The 22997-nt window shown below is 51.3% G+C and overlaps 1 protein-coding gene and 1 long non-coding RNA gene across 2 annotated transcripts in view; one reads left to right on the plus strand and one right to left on the minus strand.

The window, feature by feature from the left end:
- Positions 1-330, minus strand: part of LOC118238620 — a 46706-nt gene extending 46376 nt beyond the window's left edge. The window contains exon 1 of the long non-coding RNA XR_004769418.1: positions 46-330. This is a non-coding gene — a long non-coding RNA (uncharacterized LOC118238620). The remainder of the gene's footprint in view (positions 1-45) is intronic.
- Positions 331-6642: 6312 nt separating this feature from the next.
- Cplx2 (complexin 2) lies at positions 6643-20060 on the plus strand. Its single transcript, XM_027409878.2, has 4 exons — positions 6643-6871; positions 13963-14082; positions 14206-14381; positions 15151-20060. The coding sequence occupies exons 2-4, from the start codon at positions 14052-14054 to the stop codon at positions 15346-15348; spliced, it is 405 nt and encodes a 134-aa protein (XP_027265679.1). The 5' UTR covers positions 6643-6871; positions 13963-14051; the 3' UTR covers positions 15349-20060.
- Positions 20061-22997: the final 2937 nt, after the last annotated feature.

Below are 22997 nucleotides of genomic sequence, written 5' to 3' on the forward strand. Positions count from 1 at the left end.
GAAGCCAGTGAAGGGGAAGGAGAAAAAAAGGGCCGTACTACTTACCTGAGCATCTGTTCTTTTCTTTCTCCTCCCCACTTAAACTCCAAGGGACTTAAAGGCAGAATTCTTGGCCAAGAAGGCTTTGTCTAATAGCTGCACTGTCCTGGGCTCCAGAAGAGAGCCCCATGTGTGGCCAGAGAGCTGGTGGGGGGTGGACTGGTGCTCCAGGGGAGATGAGCTGTCACTCAAAGCAGAGCTCCAAAGCCTTCCAACTACCCTGGGAGGGAGAGATGGCTCTCCCATTGTACTGATGAGGAAACCAAGTCTCAGGCACTCCTCACATAGACAGGAAGGCCAGAGGGAAACTAAGACTCCGCCCTCATCTCTTGGGGCAGAGTCTTACTGTCTCCTCTGGGGAGTGTAGGAGATGATTCAGAGGCGCTGGAGCCTTTGAAGTCAGGAGCACTGTAGCCTGTGTCTCTTCCCTGCTTGGGGCTTTCGGTTCCATCTGGCTGGCAAGCTGTGTGTCTCCTTCTCCCTCCAGCTCCCTCTGCACTAGGACAGCACTCCGCATGTTGTAATAGTGTGGACAGTTTGTGAGTGTCTCTCCCCCGCTCTCAACCAAGAGTCGGAGAACTGAAAGGACCTTAAAAGTGTGAATAAGAGCACGTGTGTATCTCTTGGTGTGAAGCAGAGGAGGCAGAGTGGTGAGGAAGCACCTGGCATGCCATGGGCTCTCCGTCCATGGTTGACAAACGAGCACACGCATGAAAAACACCTACCACAAAGGTGGCATCTGTAATGTCCCTAAAATGGCACCTCGTACGAAGGGAGTCTTTAAAAGGTGTGGCCAGGTGCTGACTTACACCTACCAAGGAATTAGAAGGCTCATGAACTTGCTGTGTGACTTTAAGAACGGCTCTTCCCTTTCCTGGCCCCATTTTCCCAAGAGTATAAGTACAGAAAATTATTAGTTTTATCACTGACAGTTTCCCCCATTTTATGAGTTCTCCAGACTGAACCTAGGGCCCCGTGTGCAGCAGGCAAGCGTTCCTCCACTGAGTGTTATTAACTTTTGATGCATGTTTAACTGCTTCCTGTCATCCCTGTCTCCCAAACACATGTACTCCTCCCCACCATCAGTCTCAGAAAATACCATTCTGGGGCCCTTCATCACGTTCATTTCCTGACCGGAGGTCCAGGAGCTTGTTATCATCCGCCCAGGATCCTCGATATGTCTTGCTTTAATAAAACAGCAATAATGTCCTTGCCAATTCATTTTATCAACAAGCAGGATCTGCCTGTGGGCCAGCATATGGTGGTTCTAACTGGACACAGACAACATTTTCTGCTCACCCCCTCTGGGCACAAGGCCCTGCCAATCACCTTTTCACCAATGGAGAGAATATCAGTTCCCATAAATGCAAGTGACATGTGACAACAGTCCTTCAAAGGATGAGGGGGATGGTGCTTTCCACAGCAGAAGGAGCAAGGAGCCTGGACAGTAAAAGTCCTTCCCAGATGGAGAACCTCCCAACTCCAAGCTCTAGACACAGCTTTGTAGAACGGAAGACTGTGAGGCTAAGTGAGTGTGTGGTGCCTCTGTTAGTCCTAAGACACACTGTGACTCCTCGATTCGTTTTTTGCATAAGAGTGGGTAGAGAATCACAGCATTCTCAGGTTCTGCAGGCTCACGACCAGGCTTTCCAGTCAGTGTGTGAGTCGGAACTCCTAGGGAGCCAAGAAAAGAGGGAAGTCCCCAGGCCCAGGGGCTGCTTTGCTGTGTGTGGAGAAGGCCTGGGGATCTGCGGTGTTTAAAAGCATATCCCTGCTGCATCCCCTCTGAGTAGGACACACATGTCTAACAGAGTGGCGAGTGGGATTCCAGCATGAACCTGTGCTTTCACTGCTGTTAGCATGTGCCGAAAGAGAGGCTTCTGTGGTGTGAGGACCATCTTGGAGCAGGTTGTTCACAGAGAAGGGAGAGGTCAAGAGTCTAGGAGGTGAAGGATCATTGAGGAGGGGACCCTCAGAGGCCCGGGCAGCAGAATTTAATGCCGCACCTACTGTGGAAGAACAAGGCGAGACTGAGGTCTTGACAATTAGGGGCTGATAGAGCATGCACCTGAGGTCATCAGAGGACAGGGACATCTGACCATGCCCAGAAGGGGTGGAAGGGCTGGGGGTGGAAGTCACACCAGGGAGCTTGAGAAAGAACCTGAGACAAGAGAAGGGAGAGTCGCCACCCAAACACCCTCCTTTTGGTGGCTGGTGACGACTGCAGGCTGGTACGCAGACAGGAAAATGCAAGGTTTCGGGAAAGCTCCAGATGAGAGGGAGCTACTGTGTAGGGATGCCCCAGGGTACACTGTGTGGGCTGGGACAGGGCTGCTTTGACATGCTAATGGGTGCCTGGGTGGGGAGATGGGCATGGATATGGGCATGCAGGACCCAGGAAGAACTGGTAGGCGGAGGCAGGGAGGGGGTGCTGAACTGGAGACAAGGCTCTGGGGACAAGAAAGGATCCCTAGAGAACTTCCACAGACACACCCATATGTTACCAGTGAGCCAAGTCGCAGATGGAAAGCTGGGAACTTTCTGAAAAACTGAAGTGAAAAATGTGGGGTTCCAGGATCCTTGCTCCTTTCCAAGTGGGCAGGAGCTGCCATGCTGGCTTGCTTATGGCCCTTAGGCGGGGAAGACACAGAAAGGAAGGGTCGTCGCCTCAGTAACATATTTTGCATGTTTGCCCAATGGTCAGGACAAATTTCGGTGCACATCTACAGACTTCTACTGCCCCACACGATGACAGTAACCTGTGTGCCCACCCATTGTGGCTGGCATCCACATCTGCTAATGACACAAAACCACCATCCTAATTTCTAGGTCATCTCTAGTTGATAGCAACATCAGTATCCAGAAATAGTGTCACACTCCTAGAACCTTGACTCTAGCACAGTCTTTGTAAATTGGGCCCCATGGTAGACGGCCTACACGACTGCATCTATACCCTTGCCTTACACCAGAAATCTCCATAGTACCATTGACACATTCTGCTGTAAAAATGCAGTTAGCCATGTACCATCACATTGGTTCTTAACAGGACAGGAGGGACTCACCACCAAATTATGAGAGTCACATGGCAACAGACCCATGCATGCCACACAATACAGCAATGATGGCACCTGCATCTTCCATGGATGCTTTATGAGCCCACACTGGCCATGTATACAGGTGCATCATTGAACAATTATGAGTTTGCCTTCATACTATGTCATATTGTCAGAGGTAGACTGGGAGACTCACATCATACCCTAGCCATTGTTGAAGGTACTCACTCACCAGAGGAGCAAAATGACTTAGATTGTTTTCTCTGTGCTCCAACCCCCACAGTTCTCTTTCTTCTTCTGGCACCGGGCCACCCTCCCAAAGCAAGGCCAATGCTGCCCCCCAAGGCTCAAGCTAGAACCACAGGACATGGGACAGCTCAGGTCTCCCTGAAGTGACAAGTGGCCAGCAAAGGTCTGGTTCAGAGCAGATCTGTCACAGAGGGCTCACGGCCCACCAGAGTGAGGTGACTGCAGGGGAGAAATGAGCTGACCTTTGGACAGACACCCTCTGGAAGCCGTTCTCACTGATGGGCACATTTGTAGTCTGTGACAGCTGTCATTCCTCATGCACTGTTCCACGGCCCTTGTGAAAATCCTAGCATTGGCTTTCCTAATTGGCTTCCTGGTGAACATCCGAGGCGTATCCGCACCATTTCATGAATCTGTCCAAACCTGCCTCCCTCTCCCTGCTCTCGGCACTACGTGAGGACCAGAGGCTGCCTGCTTGTACTGTCCACACTCATGCTCACTCACAGTGAGCTGGATTTAGAGAGGCAGGAGGGGAAGGAAATGCTGCAGTCTGCATGGCATGAGCATCCTGATCTGAGTGTAAATACATGGTGTGTGTGTGTGTGTGTGTGTGTGTGTGTGTGTGTGTGTGTGTGCACATGTGTGCGTGTGTGTTAGAAACTAGACAACAGAAACGACTATAAATGTCAGTGCTATGTATACATATGTGTGTGTGTGTGTGTGTGTGTGTGTGTGTGTGTGTGTGTGCTGCAAAAGTCCCACTTGCATAGACTGTGGAATGTTGGAATGTCAGGAAAGAAGCAGCCCATTGTGATATAAGACCCTCAGAGCCCAGTGCCAGATCAGCAGGAACCCTGGCTCTGCTGAAGACTCACTTTTCCCCCCTGGGCATCAAGTCTGTGTCTTGAAAATAAGGGTTTGTGAGAATTAAATGAGAATGTGTGATATGTAAAAGATCATGGCTGAGCTTAGAGGCACTATTGTCATTAGATGCTTGCAACAGTTGGCCACTTTTCTAAATAACAACTGAGGATCTGGGGACCATGTCAGGGCTGTTTACACTGAACAGAGAGAAAGGACTTCTCTCTCCACCTCCTTTTGTCCTGGGAGAGACCCATGGCTCTGCTGTGAGTTACCCCTAATGGATCAACCACACAAAGCCACCAAAACTTGACGGAGCTGTTCATCAGAGGATTTCCGCAGCCAGGCTCAGTTCCTGTCAAATACTGAGGAATATTATTAGACTCACAAAAGGCTCAGATTCAAATGTAACTGCTGTCTGGATGGTCTTCTTATCAAGTTGTAGCTAATGTCCTCGAGCCGGAAGCACAGGCATGAGTGACCACACCAACTGAGAACGGTGGCTTCCTCTTAGAGCTTCATCCCACCTCTCTTTACCTCCCTATTGCCCTGAGATCATCTCCAGCAATAGTAAAAATTATTATTATTATTATTATTATTATTATTATTAATCAATTAACTGAAAAAAACTAGTTCTGGTCTTCCCCTACAATGGTTATTTATCTGCTCAGCGAGCATACCCTTTGCTAACCGCTAAACTGAGTCAATTTCAATTAAGCAAGACTAATCAGCCCTTCCAGAACTAATGTCCCTCAGTTCTGCCCTGACAGTAAGCCACCATCAAATCCTTCAACTCTCCTTCCCTAGATCTGCTTCTTCATAAGAGGAATATCCTAGAGCTTACCAAAGTCCCTCTTAAAGTGCAGTGCCCAGCACTATGGGTCTTTTTCTGAAGCCTAAGTTGGTCAATGTCCATGTCAAAGGCAAAGCCCCTATAGCCATAGCTGTAGACCATTCACAGGGCATGTGGAAGAATGTGCACAAAGGAGGGAGAAGGGGGCGGGGAGACCGCCACTCTCGAAATGACAGAACGTCAGATTTCTTGGCTTAGAACTCCCTTCAGGCATTAGTGGCAAGTCTAAGTCACTCTAATCAAACAGGAGTGTGTGTGTGTGTGCGCGCACACACACACACACACACACACACACACAAACACACTTTAGGTCACCTTAGGAAATGAGAGGAAATAATTGTGAACATGCTATGCTGATGCCCCAACAGTGTAAATAGAGGGCTCTGCATTGTGCAAAGCCCCCAGTCTGAAAGGGGAGAACAGAGATGAACTTCACAGGGGATTCTTCTGGAGCGCAGGGTGCATACACCAATGTCTTCTGACTTACAAGGCTTCCCGCTTTGAGGCATCTGCTGCGACCCCCCCCCCCTTCCTCTCCTGGCTCCTGTCCTCCCACGGCTCTCCCTCCCGGGAGAGAAGCAAAAGCCATCCCCACTCTCACGTAACTCTGATGGATGCATGAACTCCTGCACAGCTTTCAAAGGCCAGGTGCAAGGCCCTCCTCCCTGGAGCCATTTTCCTGCACCCCAGGCTGGATTAAAGGAAGAGGTTGAGAGCCAGGAGATGACTGGCAGAATGGTAAAGGCTCATTAGGAGAGAATAAGAGAACGGAAGCCAGGGTGAGAGGCTGAGGAGGGAGCTGATGTCGCTGCCATCGTTGGAGTCCCTTCTCTTCCCTGGGCTTAGGAGGGAAAGGAAAGCCTTCTAGAACACCACCACCAGAGGACTGTGTCTTCTTCCAAGGATAACAGACCTACAGAGGACTCAGGAGCAGCTCACCTAATGCTCCCCCTGCAATTCTACAGAGTCTTTGCTTCTGGTCCAGAGCAGAGAGTCCCTCACCCCCTAGCAGGGCCTTCCTTCCCCTGCACACCAACGATTCTGGAGCCAGCCTGTAGCTGGACACTGTGGTTGGTCATAAACGATCAGACAGTGGACTGCCCAGTCCAGAAGCTGCTCACAGGCAAGATACAAGCAGAGAGAGGAGGCGGTTGGAACTGGGGTTCCTTTAGGGAAGTGGGCACCCCGAGAGGAAGTGTGCCTTAAAGAGTCAAAGGGAGCTTCCATGCAGAGGCAACTCCTTTGGTTTCTGCCTTATAAACCCCTTTTCCACGGCTGAACGCATCACCCTTCCGAAGCTGTAAGCTTGTGGTTCTTGGAGCTTGGACACACAGGAGTCCGGAAAGAAGCCTCGCTGAAGGCAGATTGGTAGGGTTGTCTGCGACAAGAATCAGTAGACAAGCAAGTGGATAAAGAAAGGAGAAAGGGAAAGCGGGAGAATAAAAGAGGGAAAGGAAGAAGAGAGGAGGGGGAGGAGGCAGCGAGAGGAAAAGGAGGAGGGAAGGAGGAGGAGGAGGGAGAGAGAGAAGAGAGAAGAGAGAGAGAGAGAGAGAGAGAGAGAGAGAGAGAGAGAGAGAGAGAGAGATTTTGAATTTCCCTTCTGGAAGAGGAGCTGTAAGGCGTCAGGGCCCGGCTGAGGGGTGTGATTGGAGGGCGCCTTCGGCATCCGCCCGCCCGCCCGCCCGCGGCAGCCGCGGCCCCAGCTCGCCTGGCGGAGTTACACCAGGCGGCGGCGCGAGCTGGCTGAGCACACGGCACCGCCTGCTGGAGTCAGCCGGAGCCCTGCAGTGGCTTAGACGGTTGCTGGGACCACCAGGTCGGTGTTGGCTTCGGGCCGGGGAGGCGGAGCCGGGCTGGGGGCAGTCGGGGACCGTCCTGGCCTTTGAGCTGTGGGGAAGCCGGGCAGTGCGGCTTTGAGGGGCTCCCCAAAACGGCGGGCGCGTGCTGGGAACTGCGGCCGCTGCCCGCTCTGCATGGTGCTGAAGGGACAGCTCCCCGCGGATGCCGGGCTGATGCGGGTATCCAGATGCGGGGCATCCAGATGCGGGGCAGGCAGATGATGCGGGGCATCCAGATGCGGGCAGGCGCGCATCCCGAGCGGGGACAGCGGGGCTCGGGGAGCCCGGACCGCCCCGAGTGCGGAGACTCCACAGTGAACCTGGAGAACAACTTCGAGCCCACAAGACTAGGGTGGGGGACATGGGTCTCAGCTCCTTCCGGGTGTGGCTACCCCCGAAGCCCTCCGGGCCCTCTGCTCCAGGAGGCCAGCTGGAGAGAGGAGAGCCCACGTCGGTGGGGGGCAGGGGGACTATTTGTCATCTTCCCGCAGGAGCGCAGTTGGGCAGCTGGAGCCCGTGTGGGAGTCACAGGGTGCTCCCCAGTCTCGGACTGGCCCCTCCACATCAAAGTTTGGTATCAGTCTGGGGCTCAGGGTTGAGAGGTGTGTGTTGGGGGGCGCAAGGGGACACGCAGTGGCCGACCGAAAGCCCCTGCAGAGAGCTGTGGCGAGTGCTGATCTCAGGAGGGCCGGGGAGCCGCACTGGGAGCCTACCCCCTCTTCTGCAGGGGGAGCCGCCGCCACTTTCATGACCCAGCCGTTCCTTACTCTCTCCCATCCTTGGCCGCCTCTTCTCCTCCCCACAGGATGTCTTGCTTCTAGGGGCGTGGGATGGGGAAGTGAGGGACACGTCCTCTGTCTTGGCCACCACCATTAGCGTAGGGACCCTTGCAAAAAGCAACTGGGTGTTGAACTGAGTTGTGATTGTAGCCCGTACTCGAAACAGAAAAACAACCGCAAAGACAAACACTGCAGGTTCTCGAGTGTGCTTGTCGGAAGGAGGGGGCCGGGTCCCCGGGACTCGACGGAACTGGAGCAGGTGCCTTGGCTGCCTTTGGGCAGGGACTGGCTGTAGGGGTGTTGGGGGGTTGGGACCAGAGGGAAGGTGACGGCCTGCCCAGGGTCTTCGGTGAGTGACAGCATGACTTTGCGTCAGCCCACCTCCCCCTCTCCTTTCCCGAGTCCAACACCCCACCAGCAGCGGCAGCAGCCTCCACCCCCACCAGCAGCACCCTTCCCGCTCGGAGACAGACGGCAGCTTTCCGAAGCCGCTGAGGAGCGCCTCCTGGCGGCGAGGCCCTAATCCTCAACTGTATGCAATCCGCAGGACCTCTTCCAGTTGCACCCGTGTGTGTGTGTGTGTGTGTGTGTGTGTGTGTGTGTGTGTGTGTGTGTGTGTGTGTGTGTGTGTGTGTGTGTGTGTGGCTGTGTGTGTGTGTGTGGCTGTGTGTCTATGTGTGTTAGCTACAGCCACACATGCACACACACGCATGCACACAACCCAGGTTCTAAGAAGCTGGGAATCAGACGTGCAGGCTCAGGCTTTGAGCCCATGCACACAACATTAAATTCCACTGAGCAAACGTGCTAAGGATATCCTGTGGGGGTTCTTCAGGTAGGTGAAATGAATAAGGCACAGACAACAGAAAAGCTTCCGTGATAACAAAGGAAGGAGACCCAGACAGGCAGAACATGAGTAAGAGGCAGCAAAACTGTCCTAGAAAGTGCCTTAGATAATTAAAAAGCAAGCATCCGTCCCATCTTGTCAAGGAGAACTGGGGAATTGCTGGAGGGAGCAGTGTTGGCAAAGGGCCTCAGAAAGTTAATGCGGCCGCTGCTGTGGATGGTTATGGTGACAATAGAGATGTTTACCACATGCCAGACACTGGCTTAGACACTTGATTTGCATAATCTCAGTGCTCACCCGCAGGCCTTGCACACGACATGAACTGTCTCCATTTTACACATGAGAAAACATTAAATCAAGTACTCAAGACCATTTAATGCGTAGTAGTGCCAAGACCCGAACCAGCAGAGATGAGATTAAGGGGCTCTAAGGCTGTGGGAATCATATGCCCAAATCACCGTGCCTCGTGGAAGTGGAAGTGATGTGTGTGGGGGGGGTCTGGTTAAGATGCAGCCATTACAAGAGGTGAGACATGAGAGGCAGAGAGCTATGGCAGGTGCTTGGCTGCAGGGTTTGAAGGTTAGAGCATGACTGTGGTGAGTTTAACAGGGCCGTGGGGAGCCGGTGCAGGGTGGTAGGTTTGTGTGTGCCTTTTAGGAAGCTTAACCTGAGGATCATGTGGAAGACAGGTAAGAGCTAGAGAACAGACAGAGCCATGAACCAAGACACTGAAGCAATAGGAGGGAGAGGGTGGGGCGAGCCATGTCCAGAATTCGTCCCTGTGCCTCTATCTCAATCATAGTCACCAAATCTTTATGTTCTGCGAGGCAGTTTCTACCTACCCAGTTAACTGAAGGCTGTGAGAACCAGAGTTGGAGAACGCCCTTGTTCTCTTTCATGGTGCCTGGTAGACAGCAGGTACTCAGAGTACAGGATGAGTAATTGAGCGCGTGTGTACGGATGAGAAATACTGGCTGGAGTTTTTGGTTGAAGCATTTTAAACAAGGCATGCTGGGGGACGAGATGGGAGCCCGGCAAGGATGGGATTGATCTTCCAGAGACTGGCTTGGAAATGGCAGGTGTAATGCTATGCAGCAAAGGGTTAAAAATCTGCAGGCTTGAGAGAGAAAGACGTGTGTGTGTGTGTGTGTGTGTGTGTGTGTGTGTGTGTGTGTGTGTGTGTAACTAAGATCCTAAATCAGTAGGCACAGATGGGAGGTTTCCATGGGAGGAGCAGAGGGAAGGAGAAGGGAGAGTTTGCCTGGAGAAAGAAGGGAACCAGCAAAAGAGAGAAAAGGGAGGGACCTGTCAGGGGAGAATGAAAACCACAAGATTGCTGTGTCATGGAATTCAGAGTGAGAAGGCTGAAATGACGAGGGGCACAGTGATCAGCATCAGGGGTTAAAAAGGAGAGGAGGCCGTGGGCTATGGACGACCCTGGTCAAGCACAGGTCTCCAAGCCACGCTGATTAAGGTAGCTTCTGGGCTGTGTGCTAAGACAGCTGATCTGGGGAGCAGTAGAGCTTCCCCAGGAGACGAGGAGGAAGCTCAGACGAGGAGTTGGGACTCTGGCTCAGTAGAGGACAGGCAATCAAAGAGGTGCATTGTTCAAGGAAAGGGGTGGAAAGGGGAGGAGACCCAAGAAACTAGGAAAAGGACACTAAGGACTTAGGAAGGCGTGGTGATTCGTGGATAAAGGAACACGGAGAAAAATCTAGATTGGCTTCATGTAGGAGGAGGGAGTTCCCTGGAGCTAGGAGAGGGGAGGTTGCAGGTGTGTGCAATTGCCATCATTAATCACTTGAATAATAGCTTTCATTTACTGAGCACCTGCCACGTGACAAACACATCCCACAGATGATTTCTAACCTTCACACTGGCCCTGTAGCCCTTCTTTTATAGAGAAGACTCAGTTTCAAAGAGCTGTCTCGCTGGAAGAAAGGGCCTGACCTGGAGGGAGGTCTCCTGATAAGAGGTTGGGGTGAGGAGCAGGTTGGGCCTCTGAAGTCACTTAGACTATCTCAACCATATGAGCAAAGAGACTGCCTAACAGCTAAGAGGGCCACACTAAGATTGGACAACAGAACTTCAGAGTAGACTCAAAAATCCCAGCAAGTAATCCTGAGAATTACTTAGGACCCACCTGGAGCAATAAAGATATACGCATTGAGAAGATTCAGTCTTTGACAGATGTAGTTTGAAGATGGGGGGTGGTGGTGGCTAGCATAGCAGTGATGACCATGACTGAATCAATGCATGAATGCAAAAGTGTCCAGATAAGGAGGTAATTATTGATGAATGGAGCATTGCATTTGAGTAGTGTCCACAGAACACCCAGGAGAACATAAATGCATCTCTTTTCTGTGCATTTCCCCATATGCATGCACTCAGACACCTCAGAATGTAATCTGCTTATGGGCACAGGTTTGCCTCTCTAATTCACTGGTACACCTTCAGTGTCTAAGATACTGATTAACACGTAGTAGGTCCTCAAGTAATGCTTGCTACATGAATAAATTCGGGGATCTAAAGCCCAGAAAAGAGGTCTAGGTGTCATCTATGTCAGTGACCAATAAGGCCTGTATTCTGAATAAACCCTACCAAGAGGAAGTTGGCAGAAGAAACAGAAGCAGGGGCTGAGGTCAGAGTCTGAGAAGCAAGTGGAACATGAGTCAGTAAGAAAAAGGGAGTGATGAGGAGACAGGAGAGACGTGAGAAGAAGAAAGGAGGGAGGGGAGAGGAAAGAAGGGAGTTACAGACCCAAGACGGGAAGGGGTTTCGGGTGCGGTGCATAGGTCAGCATTTAAACATGGAGACAGCGCCTCAGCAGAGGCACTGGGGACGGCTGTGGGAGAGTAGCTGGTCCCCAGAGGGACGTGCAGCGAGTCAGGACAGAGCAGAGCCACAGCCCGGGTGTCCTGCCTCCCAATCTGAATCATCTCAAATTAGAGTCCTGCGTCTTCCACTGCCACCTGGCAAGTCTTTGAGCTCTATGTAAACACTGCGTAGAAACTCAAGAGTTCCTGAAATCACTCAATTTGTTCACTGTTGGTTCCCTGTTCTTAGAAATTAAGTCCTTTCCCGAGGTCTAAAATCAATGGGAAACATCTCAACAGAGCTGAGAAACCTTCCGTCTCAGATTTCAGGGTCAGGGTGGGTTCTCTCACCTTTCCTGGGAAGCCCATGTGCCCCTTAGACTTAGTGTAGTCCCATAAATACGTAGTCAGCAATGGCTGCCATTTGTATAAGCTCTGGCCACATCTCCAGGCACTTGACCCGGATTTTTTCCCTTTAAATATGAGTGCAAAGATCACTGTGATACATCCCCATCCGGAACAAGCTAACACTTTTTCAGAGATTTGGCCCAGTCTAGAATCTTTAACCAGTTATGTCTGATGCCAAAAGGCTGAGAACGCTTTCATCTAGTACATTATGGTTTTCCTCCACCAAAAGCAGCCCATTAAGTGATCTAATCCTATGGATACATTCTTGGATCCCTTATTAGGAAAACTCACAGACTGCTAATGACCTCTCATTTTGAAAGAAACGAGGGGAAACCATCAACCAATAGCCTGTGACCTTGAATTCAACTTTGTTGCAATAACCAGCCTGGTAAAATTCTCTACCATCATTTCCCTGAACCCTTTTTTTTCTTCCCATAAAGTAATAGAGATTTAATGAAGTCTATAAAAGATGAAAGGCCCAGGGAGTGAGGGAAGCCTAGTCCCAGTTAACCTCCAACCTATGTCGCATTTAGGACAGTTCATAGATGCAGAACAGAGAGATTGGCAGCCACCTTGTCTGTTAAATAATCAGTATAACTCAGGGCTGAAGAGACACATGGGGGTTAAGAGCACTTGCTGTTCTTGCAGAGGACCCAAGTTCAATTCCCAGCACCCACATGATAGCTCATAACCATCTGTAACCACAGTGCCAGGGGCTTTGATACCCTCTTTTTTGTTTTGTTTTGTTTTTCTAGGCAGGGTTTCTCTGTAGCTTTGGAGGCTGTGCTGGAATTTGCTCAGTAGACCAGGCTAGCCTGGAACTCAATAGAAATCCAGCTGCCTCTGCCTCCCTAGTGCTGGGAATAAAGGTGTGCGCCACTACCGCCCTGCTTTTGATACCCTTTTGTGGAAGGCACATGTGTGGTATGCAGACAAAAGCCCATAAATATGAGTTAAAATAAACATTTTTAAGGAATCAGGACAACTCAACAATTAAAGTAGGAGAGCTCTAGGTTGGAGCATCAGGGTCGATTCTCAGAAGTGTGGGGGCTCCGGAAGAAAGATCCCTATGCTCAACTCTGCAGACCCCGCTGCCACCATTGGGTTAGCCCGAGCCCTACTTTCACAAATTCTGCGCACTGCATTCCAATTATGACTTCATTTGGAGAAAATCTTCTGAGACAACAAAACAGCAATAAAAATATAATAAGAACTGAAAATCAGTAATTTAAGGGGAAGGGTAGAGGAAGCAGGATTAGCAGGGTGCCTACGTGGACCTCCCTCTGTACAGGCAGAAATGCCAAGATGATAATGTCCCCAATGCCCTCATATGTAATTCAAAATAAAATTAACATTAAGCTTTAAAACACAAAACTTATATATATGCTACAATAACAAATCATTTATTTCTCTAATCTCCAGAGTCTGGGCAGGTCCCCGTTCATGCTAGCTATACCTTTTTCCCCCATGTACCTCTCATTTTCTGGGGACACTAGCACATGCTCATCTTCTTGGCGAGTCTCCTTTCTGCTCTCTGTAGCAGCCCAGACCCTGCCACTTCCTTTTCAGGAAAGAGGAAACTGAAAGTGTGAGGAAGGGGTGTCACTTGTTGAAGGTCTCATGACAAATAATGAATGAGGCTGTCATTAAAACGCAGCTCTTCCAAGCCCAAATTCCAGTCCATTGCTCCCGGCTTCAATTTCCTTAGAAATAATATGTTCAAAAGAACGACTTCAAGATAGGAACCGGGCTGGAGAGACGGCTCAGAGGTTACGAGTGCAGACTGCTTTGGCAGAGGACCCAACTTCTATTCCCAGCCCCCACATGGTGGCTCACAGCCGTCTATAACCACAGTTCTTGGGAGCCCTCTTCTGGCTTCACAGGCTCTACACTCACAGGGGGCACAAATCTACCTGCAGACAAAATACTCATATACATAAAATAAAAATGAATAAATCTTTTTTATTTACTATTTAATAAAATAATACAAAATAGGATCCAGAAGCTACTTACTTGCACATTCATCCATGCCTAGCCGATAATACATGCTCAGTAAATACGTCCCTTCCGTCTCTTCTTTCTTCCTGACGGGGCACTGAGCCCTGTCCTCGATGGGCGATGCCCTGTGAGAACAACAGTAAGGCTACCACGTGTGAGTCTCTTCCGCCCTGCCTGGGAAGAGAGCTTTCCATCAGACCCCTCCCCATCCTCTTTTGCAGGTGGGATCATTTCCCGGAGGCAGACCAGCCAGGAGGTGTTGAATGCGAATTCAGCCCCGGGCTAGAAAGCACTGACCAAAGCCTGCAGGATGGACTTTGTCATGAAGCAAGCCCTTGGAGGTGAGCCCCGCCACCCTCCTCCATGCACCCCGGACCCGGGAGAAAGGGGACCTCAAACCACCTGCCTTCTCTCCCCAACTGACCACACCCTCTCCTTCCCCTGATCACCTCACATCCCTGCAGGGGCCACCAAGGACATGGGGAAGATGCTGGGGGGAGAGGAGGAGAAGGACCCTGACGCGCAGAAGAAGGAGGAAGAACGACAGGAGGCCCTACGGCAGCAGGAGGAAGAGCGCAAGGCCAAACATGCCCGCATGGAAGCCGAGCGTGAGAAGGTCCGGCAGCAGATCCGAGACAAGGTCAGCATCCCCTGAAAGCCCCACCTCCCCTGACTCCCAGCTCTCATCTTAGACCCAGTTCTCTCTGAGCATCACTCTCGTCAGGAAAATGCTTGTCTTTGAAACATGCCCTCAAGGATTGTGCGGTAACTATATGAGCACACAGGAGACGCAACAGGCCCAACATGCCTGCCAGAGCTCCTGGGACCAAATAAAAGTGGAATTCAGAATCTGTACATATTAGAGAAACTTTCCATGATGCCCTGACCACCAGGTATGGAGCGCTTGTCTGATAGCACCATGCTGCAAAGTAACACTGTAAGGAGCCTGCAATCAGCCAGCTGTGCCGCAAAATAGAACGTGTCAGAAGATAGAAAGACCAACTCGGGATTTCAAAAGGACAAAGGGGTATTAACAAGAAGTGTTAATTTTAAAAGAAACTGGGGTACGGTCTTTTTTATGTTTTGATTTGGTTTTTGGAGGCAGAGTTTCTCCTGTGTAACGGTCCTGGATGTCCTGGAACTCACTCTGTAGGCCAGGCTGGCCTTGAACTCACAGAGATCTGCCTGCCTCTGCCTCCCGAGTGCTGGAACTAAAGGCGTGCGCCACCACCACCAGGCTAGAATATAATCTTTTATGTTAGTCATCTACTAAGAACTGGGTTCGGTTCTCCGGGGAAAGCAGCTTTTCCTGGAGAGTTAGATGAGACCCATCCCCCAAGTCTGAATGAGTGAGAAAGCCAAGCTCTCCTTCCTATGACTCAACTCCACCCTGTCTGTCTCTTCCCCAGTATGGGCTGAAGAAGAAAGAAGAGAAGGAGGCCGAGGAGAAGGCAGCCCTGGAACAGCCCTGTGAGGGGAGCCTGACCCGACCCAAGAAAGCCATCCCCGCTGGATGTGGGGATGAGGAGGAGGAGGAGGAGGAGAGCATCCTGGACACAGTGCTCAAATACCTGCCCGGGCCGCTGCAGGACATGTTCAAGAAGTAACCGCTCCCCCCACCCCCCACCCCCGCCCTCCACGCCCACCTTAGGACGTTTTTGTTGGTGGTGGTCTTTCTTTTCTTTTTATTCGGTTAAGTATCAACTCCAAAGGGGAAAAACCTCAGTTGGCCTCTGCCCCCTTTCCCTAGCCAGGGGCACCTCCCCTCTGCACTCCTTTTACACTCCCTTCATGCCAGGGTTTCTAGTCCTGTTTCACTCCCAAATCGCTTTAAAAAGGAAGACAGCTCTACTCCAGAAGGGAACATTGAACCAAAGGCACTGGGTGCCCCTCCAGAAGCCCAAGGTCTGTGTTAGTGTGGTTGCTCCCCCCATACATTCCTCCATGCTCCCCACTGCCAGGAGGACCACTGTCCCCAGCCAGCCAAAGTAATGACACATTCCAGCCCTGCCCAGCATGCTGACCTTTGCCCTCTGAATCCCCAGTGGGAGTCCAGGTCAGGGCAGAGGCACTGAGTGGCCTGGCTCTGAAGAAGGCTGTTCCCAGTGAGCCTGCCCTGAGAGAACCTAGCCCTGAGAGCCTGTAGCTGGGTCTGGCCAGGTTAGAGTCTGGGCAAGAGGCTTGGGCTGTCCTCTTCCCTCTTCCTGGTGACACTTACCCAGGAGCACACCCCTCCCCAACCCCTACCTAAAGCAGCACGGCCCCTGCCAAGCTGCTCCCTCCAAATGGATCCTCTTTGGACTTTAGCACATCTATGGAGGAGCCTAGGGCAAGGCAACCCTTATTCTCCCTCATCTGACTTAGGCCCTGGGACCCCACTGCCAGGCTAGGCCCCAGTTTGCCCAGCCAAGGGGCTGCCCAGGCCCCCAGAAAACACTTGGAGCCATCGGGCAGTGATGGTCTGTGCCATAGGACCCGTCATTGGTACAGCCAAACTGCCCCCATTCCTAGCCACCCTTCTCCCTTCCATGTCCTGTCCGTGTGCTTCCAAACCCCTGTGGTCCCCAGGGGGACCCTTCTTGGTCAAAGCCCCAAGCAGCTGGGGAAAAGCCAAGTCCCACCTGACATTCATCCTACTGGCCAAGAATCAGCTCTCCTTTGGGGTGTATAGGGCTGCCATCTGTCCTCACACCCTGCCTTGTTGAGACTGCCTGCTGTGTGACGTGTGGAGATGGAGCAGGGATGGAGGAGGAGGGGCAAAAGAGGGATGAATGTGTGAGTTCACACACACACACACACACACACACACACACACACACCAGATAACATACGGCAAACCCCATCATGCATCTCTGTACGGTTAGAGTGTGGCGTCTTGAGATTGCATGTGTGTGTTAGTCATCGTACCTCCTTGTTAGGGGTTGTTTATATGATGTACAATGTGTATATGTGTTTGTGGGCTGTGATGTGCCTGAGTTTCAATTATGTTCTCAGTGTGTGCCAGCCATCTCATGTGTTTAAAGATTGCATGTGTTAGCCTGTATATGCATGTATTTTCAGAATGGCATGTGTGTCAAGAGTGACAGTTCCGTGTTAGATGCAGAAATGTGTGTTTGAGAGAACTGTCAGGTGGGCCAAGACTGGTGATCGTGTGTGTGGGTCTAAAACAGGCAGTTGTATGCGTGTCTGTGCTTGCACAGCAAGAACCACACAGTAAGATGCCCCTCCCAGCCCTGAGACCATTAGTCACAGGTAGCCCATCTGACAGGAGACCTTCCCTTGGCCTAGAGTCCTCCTACCCTTGGGGTTTCCTGCCTGAGGTCCTCAGAATGCTACTGGGACAGACCCAGGCAGTGCCCCAGGAAGCCATGCTGGGCCCCCACCAGGGCCTATCCCAAAAGCAGGGGCCCGGTGTGGGGGGGGCGACTTGCCCACTCCCGAAGCCTCTGTCCCACTGGCCCCATTGCATTCTTGCAGGTTTTCCATTTTAGTGGACTTTTGCTTTTATTTCAGAGAAGACACATGTCTTCCTGTCCGTTTCCAATAGTTAAAGCCATATCAGTTAGACCGCAATACTTTCAAGAGGAGACTAAACAATCCATATGTTTAGGGAACCAGACAAGTCCCCTGGTCTGACCCTTCTCTAAGGAGCAGGGCCTCAGCAGCCCCAGCTCCTGGGACTTACCCTTCTCCCCACCCCCTTGACCCCTGTGTCATCCCACAGGGGCCAGTGTTTGTGTCTATGTCTGTGATGGGGAGCCATCTTGCACCCCAGTTGTCTGCTTGTTTCTGTCTTCTATCCTGGGCAGGATGGTCATTCTCAAGAGCCTTGGGGTCCTGGGCCAGAGACAGGCAGGGACCAGGCCAGGGACCCCAGACCTCCCTAAACCCTGAGGAAGACTCCCACCAGAACACAGGGATGGGTACCAGTGTTAAGAAAGGCCTTCCCCTTGACAGGGACCCTTAGACCTCAAAGGTGATAGCAGGGCACAGAGCACCACACGGGTAGTAGAAACCAAGACCCAAGGACCTGCAGATAAGCAAGAGAACACAGCCATGCCAGACAACCCACATGGGCCTGAGGGAATCCAGATCCTTCAACTGGTGTCCTTGGTAGTTCCCATGGCCCCTTTGAGCACCCAGAGTGGGCTTGGGGCTTTTCATCTCCACCACAGCCCTTCAGGCTGAGCTGGCTTAGTCTAGGTCTAAGTCTCCTCTTTTCCCTGCCCAGACAGCAGATTTTGAGGTCTTTGGGGGTGTTCTTGGTATGGTCAGCACTACAGGTGTGGGCAGGGTGGATAGCTCACTACATGGGGGTATAAGCAAGAGAGAGAATTTCTACTTGGTATATACCTGGTTCCACCCACCAAAGCCCAGGGAATACAAAGATTGACATTTCTGACACAGACCTGACTGTGAGGAGAAAACAATGGGTGACCCTTAAAGAATTCTATGTATGACATTCTTGGGAGGACAAAACTTGGACACTTGAGCAGGGTAAAGGATGTTTGTTCACCTGATGTGCCTAGAGCAAGAGGTGTGTGCGTGGCCACAGAATGAACATACCAGCACATCATGCAGAAATGCAATATGCAAGTGACACGTAGAAAAGAGGCTCTAGAATTCACTCATGGACACACACGCACACACAGAGACACACGCACACACGCACACACACAGACACACGCACACACGCACACACACATGCACACACACACACACACACACACACACACACACACACACACACACACAGAGCACAGCAGGTTCCTGGAAATAGCATGAGGCACGTCACTGACGTAGGCAGGTGCACTCTTGGGGAAAGCCACCAGGCTCCTGCACCTGGAACTCAGCATCAGAGAGGAGGGAGTCAGGGGACTCTCTGGGTCTCTGTGGTGATGGCATGAGGTGTCCAAAGGGCATATCCTCCATGTCAGCTCCAAAGCACCGAAAAGGAAGTCCTTGGCAGCGAAGCTTCATGAGTGCCTCCTTCAGGGGGACTGGCAGGTCTATAGGCCGTCCCAGGCGTGTAAGAGAGAGAAAATGAGGAGCAGAAAGAGACAGCGCTGCAGCCCAGAGCCCCTTATACGTGGGGAGGCTGTGGGCAAAGCAGCCATCCTAAAGACTGGTGGCTGGGGTAAGGATGGCATGGGACCTCCAGCCCCAGGGCTAGTATCCAGCTAGCCAAGTTGCCCACCCACAACACCCTGTTCCATCTTTCTAAGGTTTAGCCAGCCTTTGGCTATACTGGGAGGCCTGGGGGTCTGACTGGCTCCCATGGGGGATATATCCCAGACCTAAGGGTATGCCTCCCAGCAAATGTCCATGCTTTATTCCCCATTCCTGTTACCCTATCCTTTTCACCAAGGAGAGAACAGAGGTGCTCCTCCTGGCCCCAGGATGGAGGTGGGGAGTTCTACTGAGACCCAGGTGAGATGGACCATCCTGCTCATGTGGGGGAACCCCTTTCCCACAACTGTGCTCTGTCCTTGTTGCTCTGCTTCCTTTTAATGTGTCAGTATCTGGGGGAGGGGAGGGCCACCCCCTGCACTCCCTTGAATCTGACCAAAAGCCATGGCTGTGTTCCCCACTTTGTATGATGCAAATGCTTAGATGTACAAAACCAACCATGACAACAAAGAAAAAACCTTGTACAGCAGTTTCCATCTGTCTACCTTTTTCTGTCCATTAGCACCACCAGTAACAGGAGACAACCAACACAGACAGCTCAAGAGACCCCAAAATGCCTTACCCCTATGTCTTACACCCAGCTTCCAGCCAGGACACCGTGAAAATGACCTCCGAAAGCAATGGAGGCCAAAGTTGGGGCTGGCCCAAGTTTCAGGATCACTCTACCCCTAGAAGCCAACTCTAAAATCCCAGAGGAAGGGCTGTGCAGGCTAACCCTGGAATCCTATTCTAGGCTGCCTTCTCCACCAGCTCCTTGAGGTGTGGCATCCTGAGAACACCATGAACACAATAGATGGACAAATGTCTGTCAGTAGTTCATTCCACAGCACAGATGGGGCATCTACTCCCTTCTGAGCCTGGGAGGTTTGTGGGAGGCTGGGGGCACAGAGAGAGAGAGCACAGCACACTCAGCATCCTTCTTGGACACAGACACGTATCGTCGAGACTCAGGATAAGACCCCTTTCAGTTCTGTGCCCCCCATTCAGACCAGCCTGCGGTGAGGCCCATTTCTCTCTGGCTTCCCAGCACTTCCTACTGTCATGCATGGGTCTGTCCCCACGTACTGTTCTGCCTCTTCCCTTCTCTCCATCCTCTCCCCAGCCCCAGCTAGAGAGTCTATCTGAAATGCAAACGTGAACATGGCACTCCGTGCCCAGCACCCTCCACCCACCTAAAGGACGGTATCTACTCGGTGGACATTATCCAGACGATCAGAATGGCCCTGTGTGGCATGACTCCAGTGACTCCAACCTGCTAAGTCAGAGCCACACACACCTCAGTGTTCCAAGAGCACCCAGGCCCCTATTCAATGCTACATCACATTTGCATAAATTACCCCTCGCCCCTCCTTAAACCCTTGGCAATCCTCAACATTCTCAGCATCTAGCTCATGTCACTCCCCTCTGCACTGCCCACTGACAGAGATGCCTGTCTCTTGACCAGAGCAGAGTCTGTTACCATGCACACAGAGCACAAAGCGTCACCGCTTTGTGTTGCAATAAAAGCCCTGAGCATTCAGACGGGAGCTGCCACCCAGCAGAGCCATTTTGAGCAAGATACTTAACCCCTGTGAGCATCTTCTCTCAGAGGAAATGGAATGATAATAATTATTCTAACCTCCACTGTAGTAAGGAGCATTAGAGTTTTGCACGCATGCCCTTATCATTGACTACCAAGCACTCCTCAACCAGCACTGTAAACTCTGTTTAAGGTATGTGAATACACACATCTCCCCTGCAACTGCAATCACGGTAAAGACAACAAGTTTGTTACCTCCCAGAGTCTGTGACAGGTCAGGAGTCGGGGCCCAAGGTTAGATGGATTCTCTGCTTTCAAGTCTTCAAGAGGATGCTAGCAAAGAGCATGTTAGGGCTGGGGTCCTCATCAGAAGGCTCAGCTGAGCAAGGCTCACTCCTAAGCTCACACACTTGCTGGAAGGATGCAATTGGTGGATGTTGGCTGGAGAATGGCCTCTGTTTCTTGCCATGTAGGCCCATCCATTGAGGCAGCTCACAACATGAAGCTTATTCTACCCCAATGTGAAAAGCCAAGATAACTCTAGATGAGTCTGCTACTAAAATGGAAGCCACAATTTTATATCACCTAATTACAGAAAGATGTGTCCTGTGCTGTTGGCTAGAAGCAATTACAAGTTCTTCCTACACTGACAGGGAGGGAACTGCACCAAAGTGAGAATAGCAGGACTGAGCCCAAAACCTTCCTTCCTCAGACCTTTGCAGACAGAGTCTCAGGAGCTAAGGATGCCTCACAGAGGAGCAGCGGCTACTGGTGAGTTCCTGGTGGAGTTCTGCAAGATAAAGTTCAGGCCCAGACCATGGGGAAGACAGAGAATGAGGACTTGAGAATTCCCTGGGAGTCCACCAAGTGGTAGACTCTGCCAGTCACACAAGACACTGCCCCCAAACCTGGCTTCGTGACAGCTTAGTCACAAGCAGACAGTCAATGCTCCTCCCTTCTCTTTTCCTTACAGTGGGTCCCACTGCACCTGTGCCCTGGTGGGTAAACACTACCACCCTCCTGTGAATCCTGAGGTTTTTCTCCTAAGCATCTCAATCCTCTTAGTTAGATCAACATCTGCTACGTGCTTGGCACTGGACTAGGCACCAAGACCACCAGCCACACAGCCCAATCTAGCTGGAAAACTACTTGCAAAGGAAGAGACAGACCAATTTCCCACCACAGCATATCCAATCACTCAAGTATACTTAGGCCTTTGGTGAAGGCTTCCTGGAGGAGGCAACAACTAAAATGGGCCTAAAATGAGGAGGAGACAACTTAGTAGAGAAAGAGAGCACTCTAGATCCCAAGAACAGTGGCAAAGGGGACATGGGGACAAAAATTGTTCCATACAGGAGGTAGAAAAGAGCAAGAGAGGGTGAGAGATGTCTGTCGGAGCTGGCTGAGCTGTTGGTGAAAACTGAGTCTAGTCATAGCAAATGTGGTGCCAGGCAATAGAAGGGTGGGCTCTACCTGCAGGCCACCAGGAGCCACCGAAGGACACTGAACTGAGATACATGACAGGAATGTTTTTTTCAGATTAGAAGCAAAAGACTGGAAACCCAGAGCCCAGGGAGGAGATAGAGCAGTGTCGAGGTAGGAGAAGGGGCAGCCTGATCTTCACCAGGGATGAAAGAGTGTGATGAAGCAGCAGAATGGACAGGACCACACCCACAGAGCTCGGAGGAGGGAGGCATCTAGACCAGGATCTGTGTCTCTGCCTTGGATGGTAGAACTCCCCAGCATATGGAACACGGTGGGTGTGGTCAAGTTTGGAGGAAGGTCATGAGTGTCCTGGGTTTGAGTACCTGGGTAGGGTTCACTGGGAAGTCCGTGCTCCATGCTGGGCTGCTCACTCATGGTTAGCACAAATGGTATTTCACATGGTCTAGTACCACAGACATTGACCACTGACTTCACCACAAGTCCAAAAGGTCTTGAGGTCAAGAAGCCTAGTGCGTCCAGGGGGATTAAAGTCAAGGACAGTCTCCTGTGCATTCAGGACTCCCTCTGTGCCACTCTTGGTTGGGGGTACTCTTGTGTTTGTACACCCCATGGTGTCCTGGAGCTCACTCCAGTTCAAAAGCTCCCTTCTTTCTATAAACTAAAAACTTCCAGGAGGTAGAGGGTTAATGAAACCCCCTTCAATATCTCACTAATTGACTGTGAAGCCCAGCTTCTAGACCATCCACTTAGCACTTGTAATTAATTGTGGTTTCTTGCCTGATCTGAGAGATGATTTGGTACTGCCTAAAGACAATATTTTCTCAGTTAGGCTCCTCCAGCTGGAGACATCTCTCACTCCCAACCTCTGCATGCATGCTGACCCGGGTATAAATGCAGATTCCAGTCCTTCCTCTTTGCATGAACTCGGGCAGGGCATCCTCAGCTGCAAGCATAGAGATGACAAAAGTTTTAGGCTCAGTAGGTTGCATAAGATCTTGTATCACCATCTTAGTCTCCAGACCCAAAGCATTCAATCATCCATCCATCCATCATCCATCCATCCATCCATCATCCATCCATCCATCCATCCATCTTGAGGCA

This window comes from Cricetulus griseus, chromosome 3, assembly GCF_003668045.3.
Source record: "Cricetulus griseus strain 17A/GY chromosome 3, alternate assembly CriGri-PICRH-1.0, whole genome shotgun sequence".
NCBI lineage: Eukaryota > Metazoa > Chordata > Mammalia > Rodentia > Cricetidae > Cricetulus > Cricetulus griseus.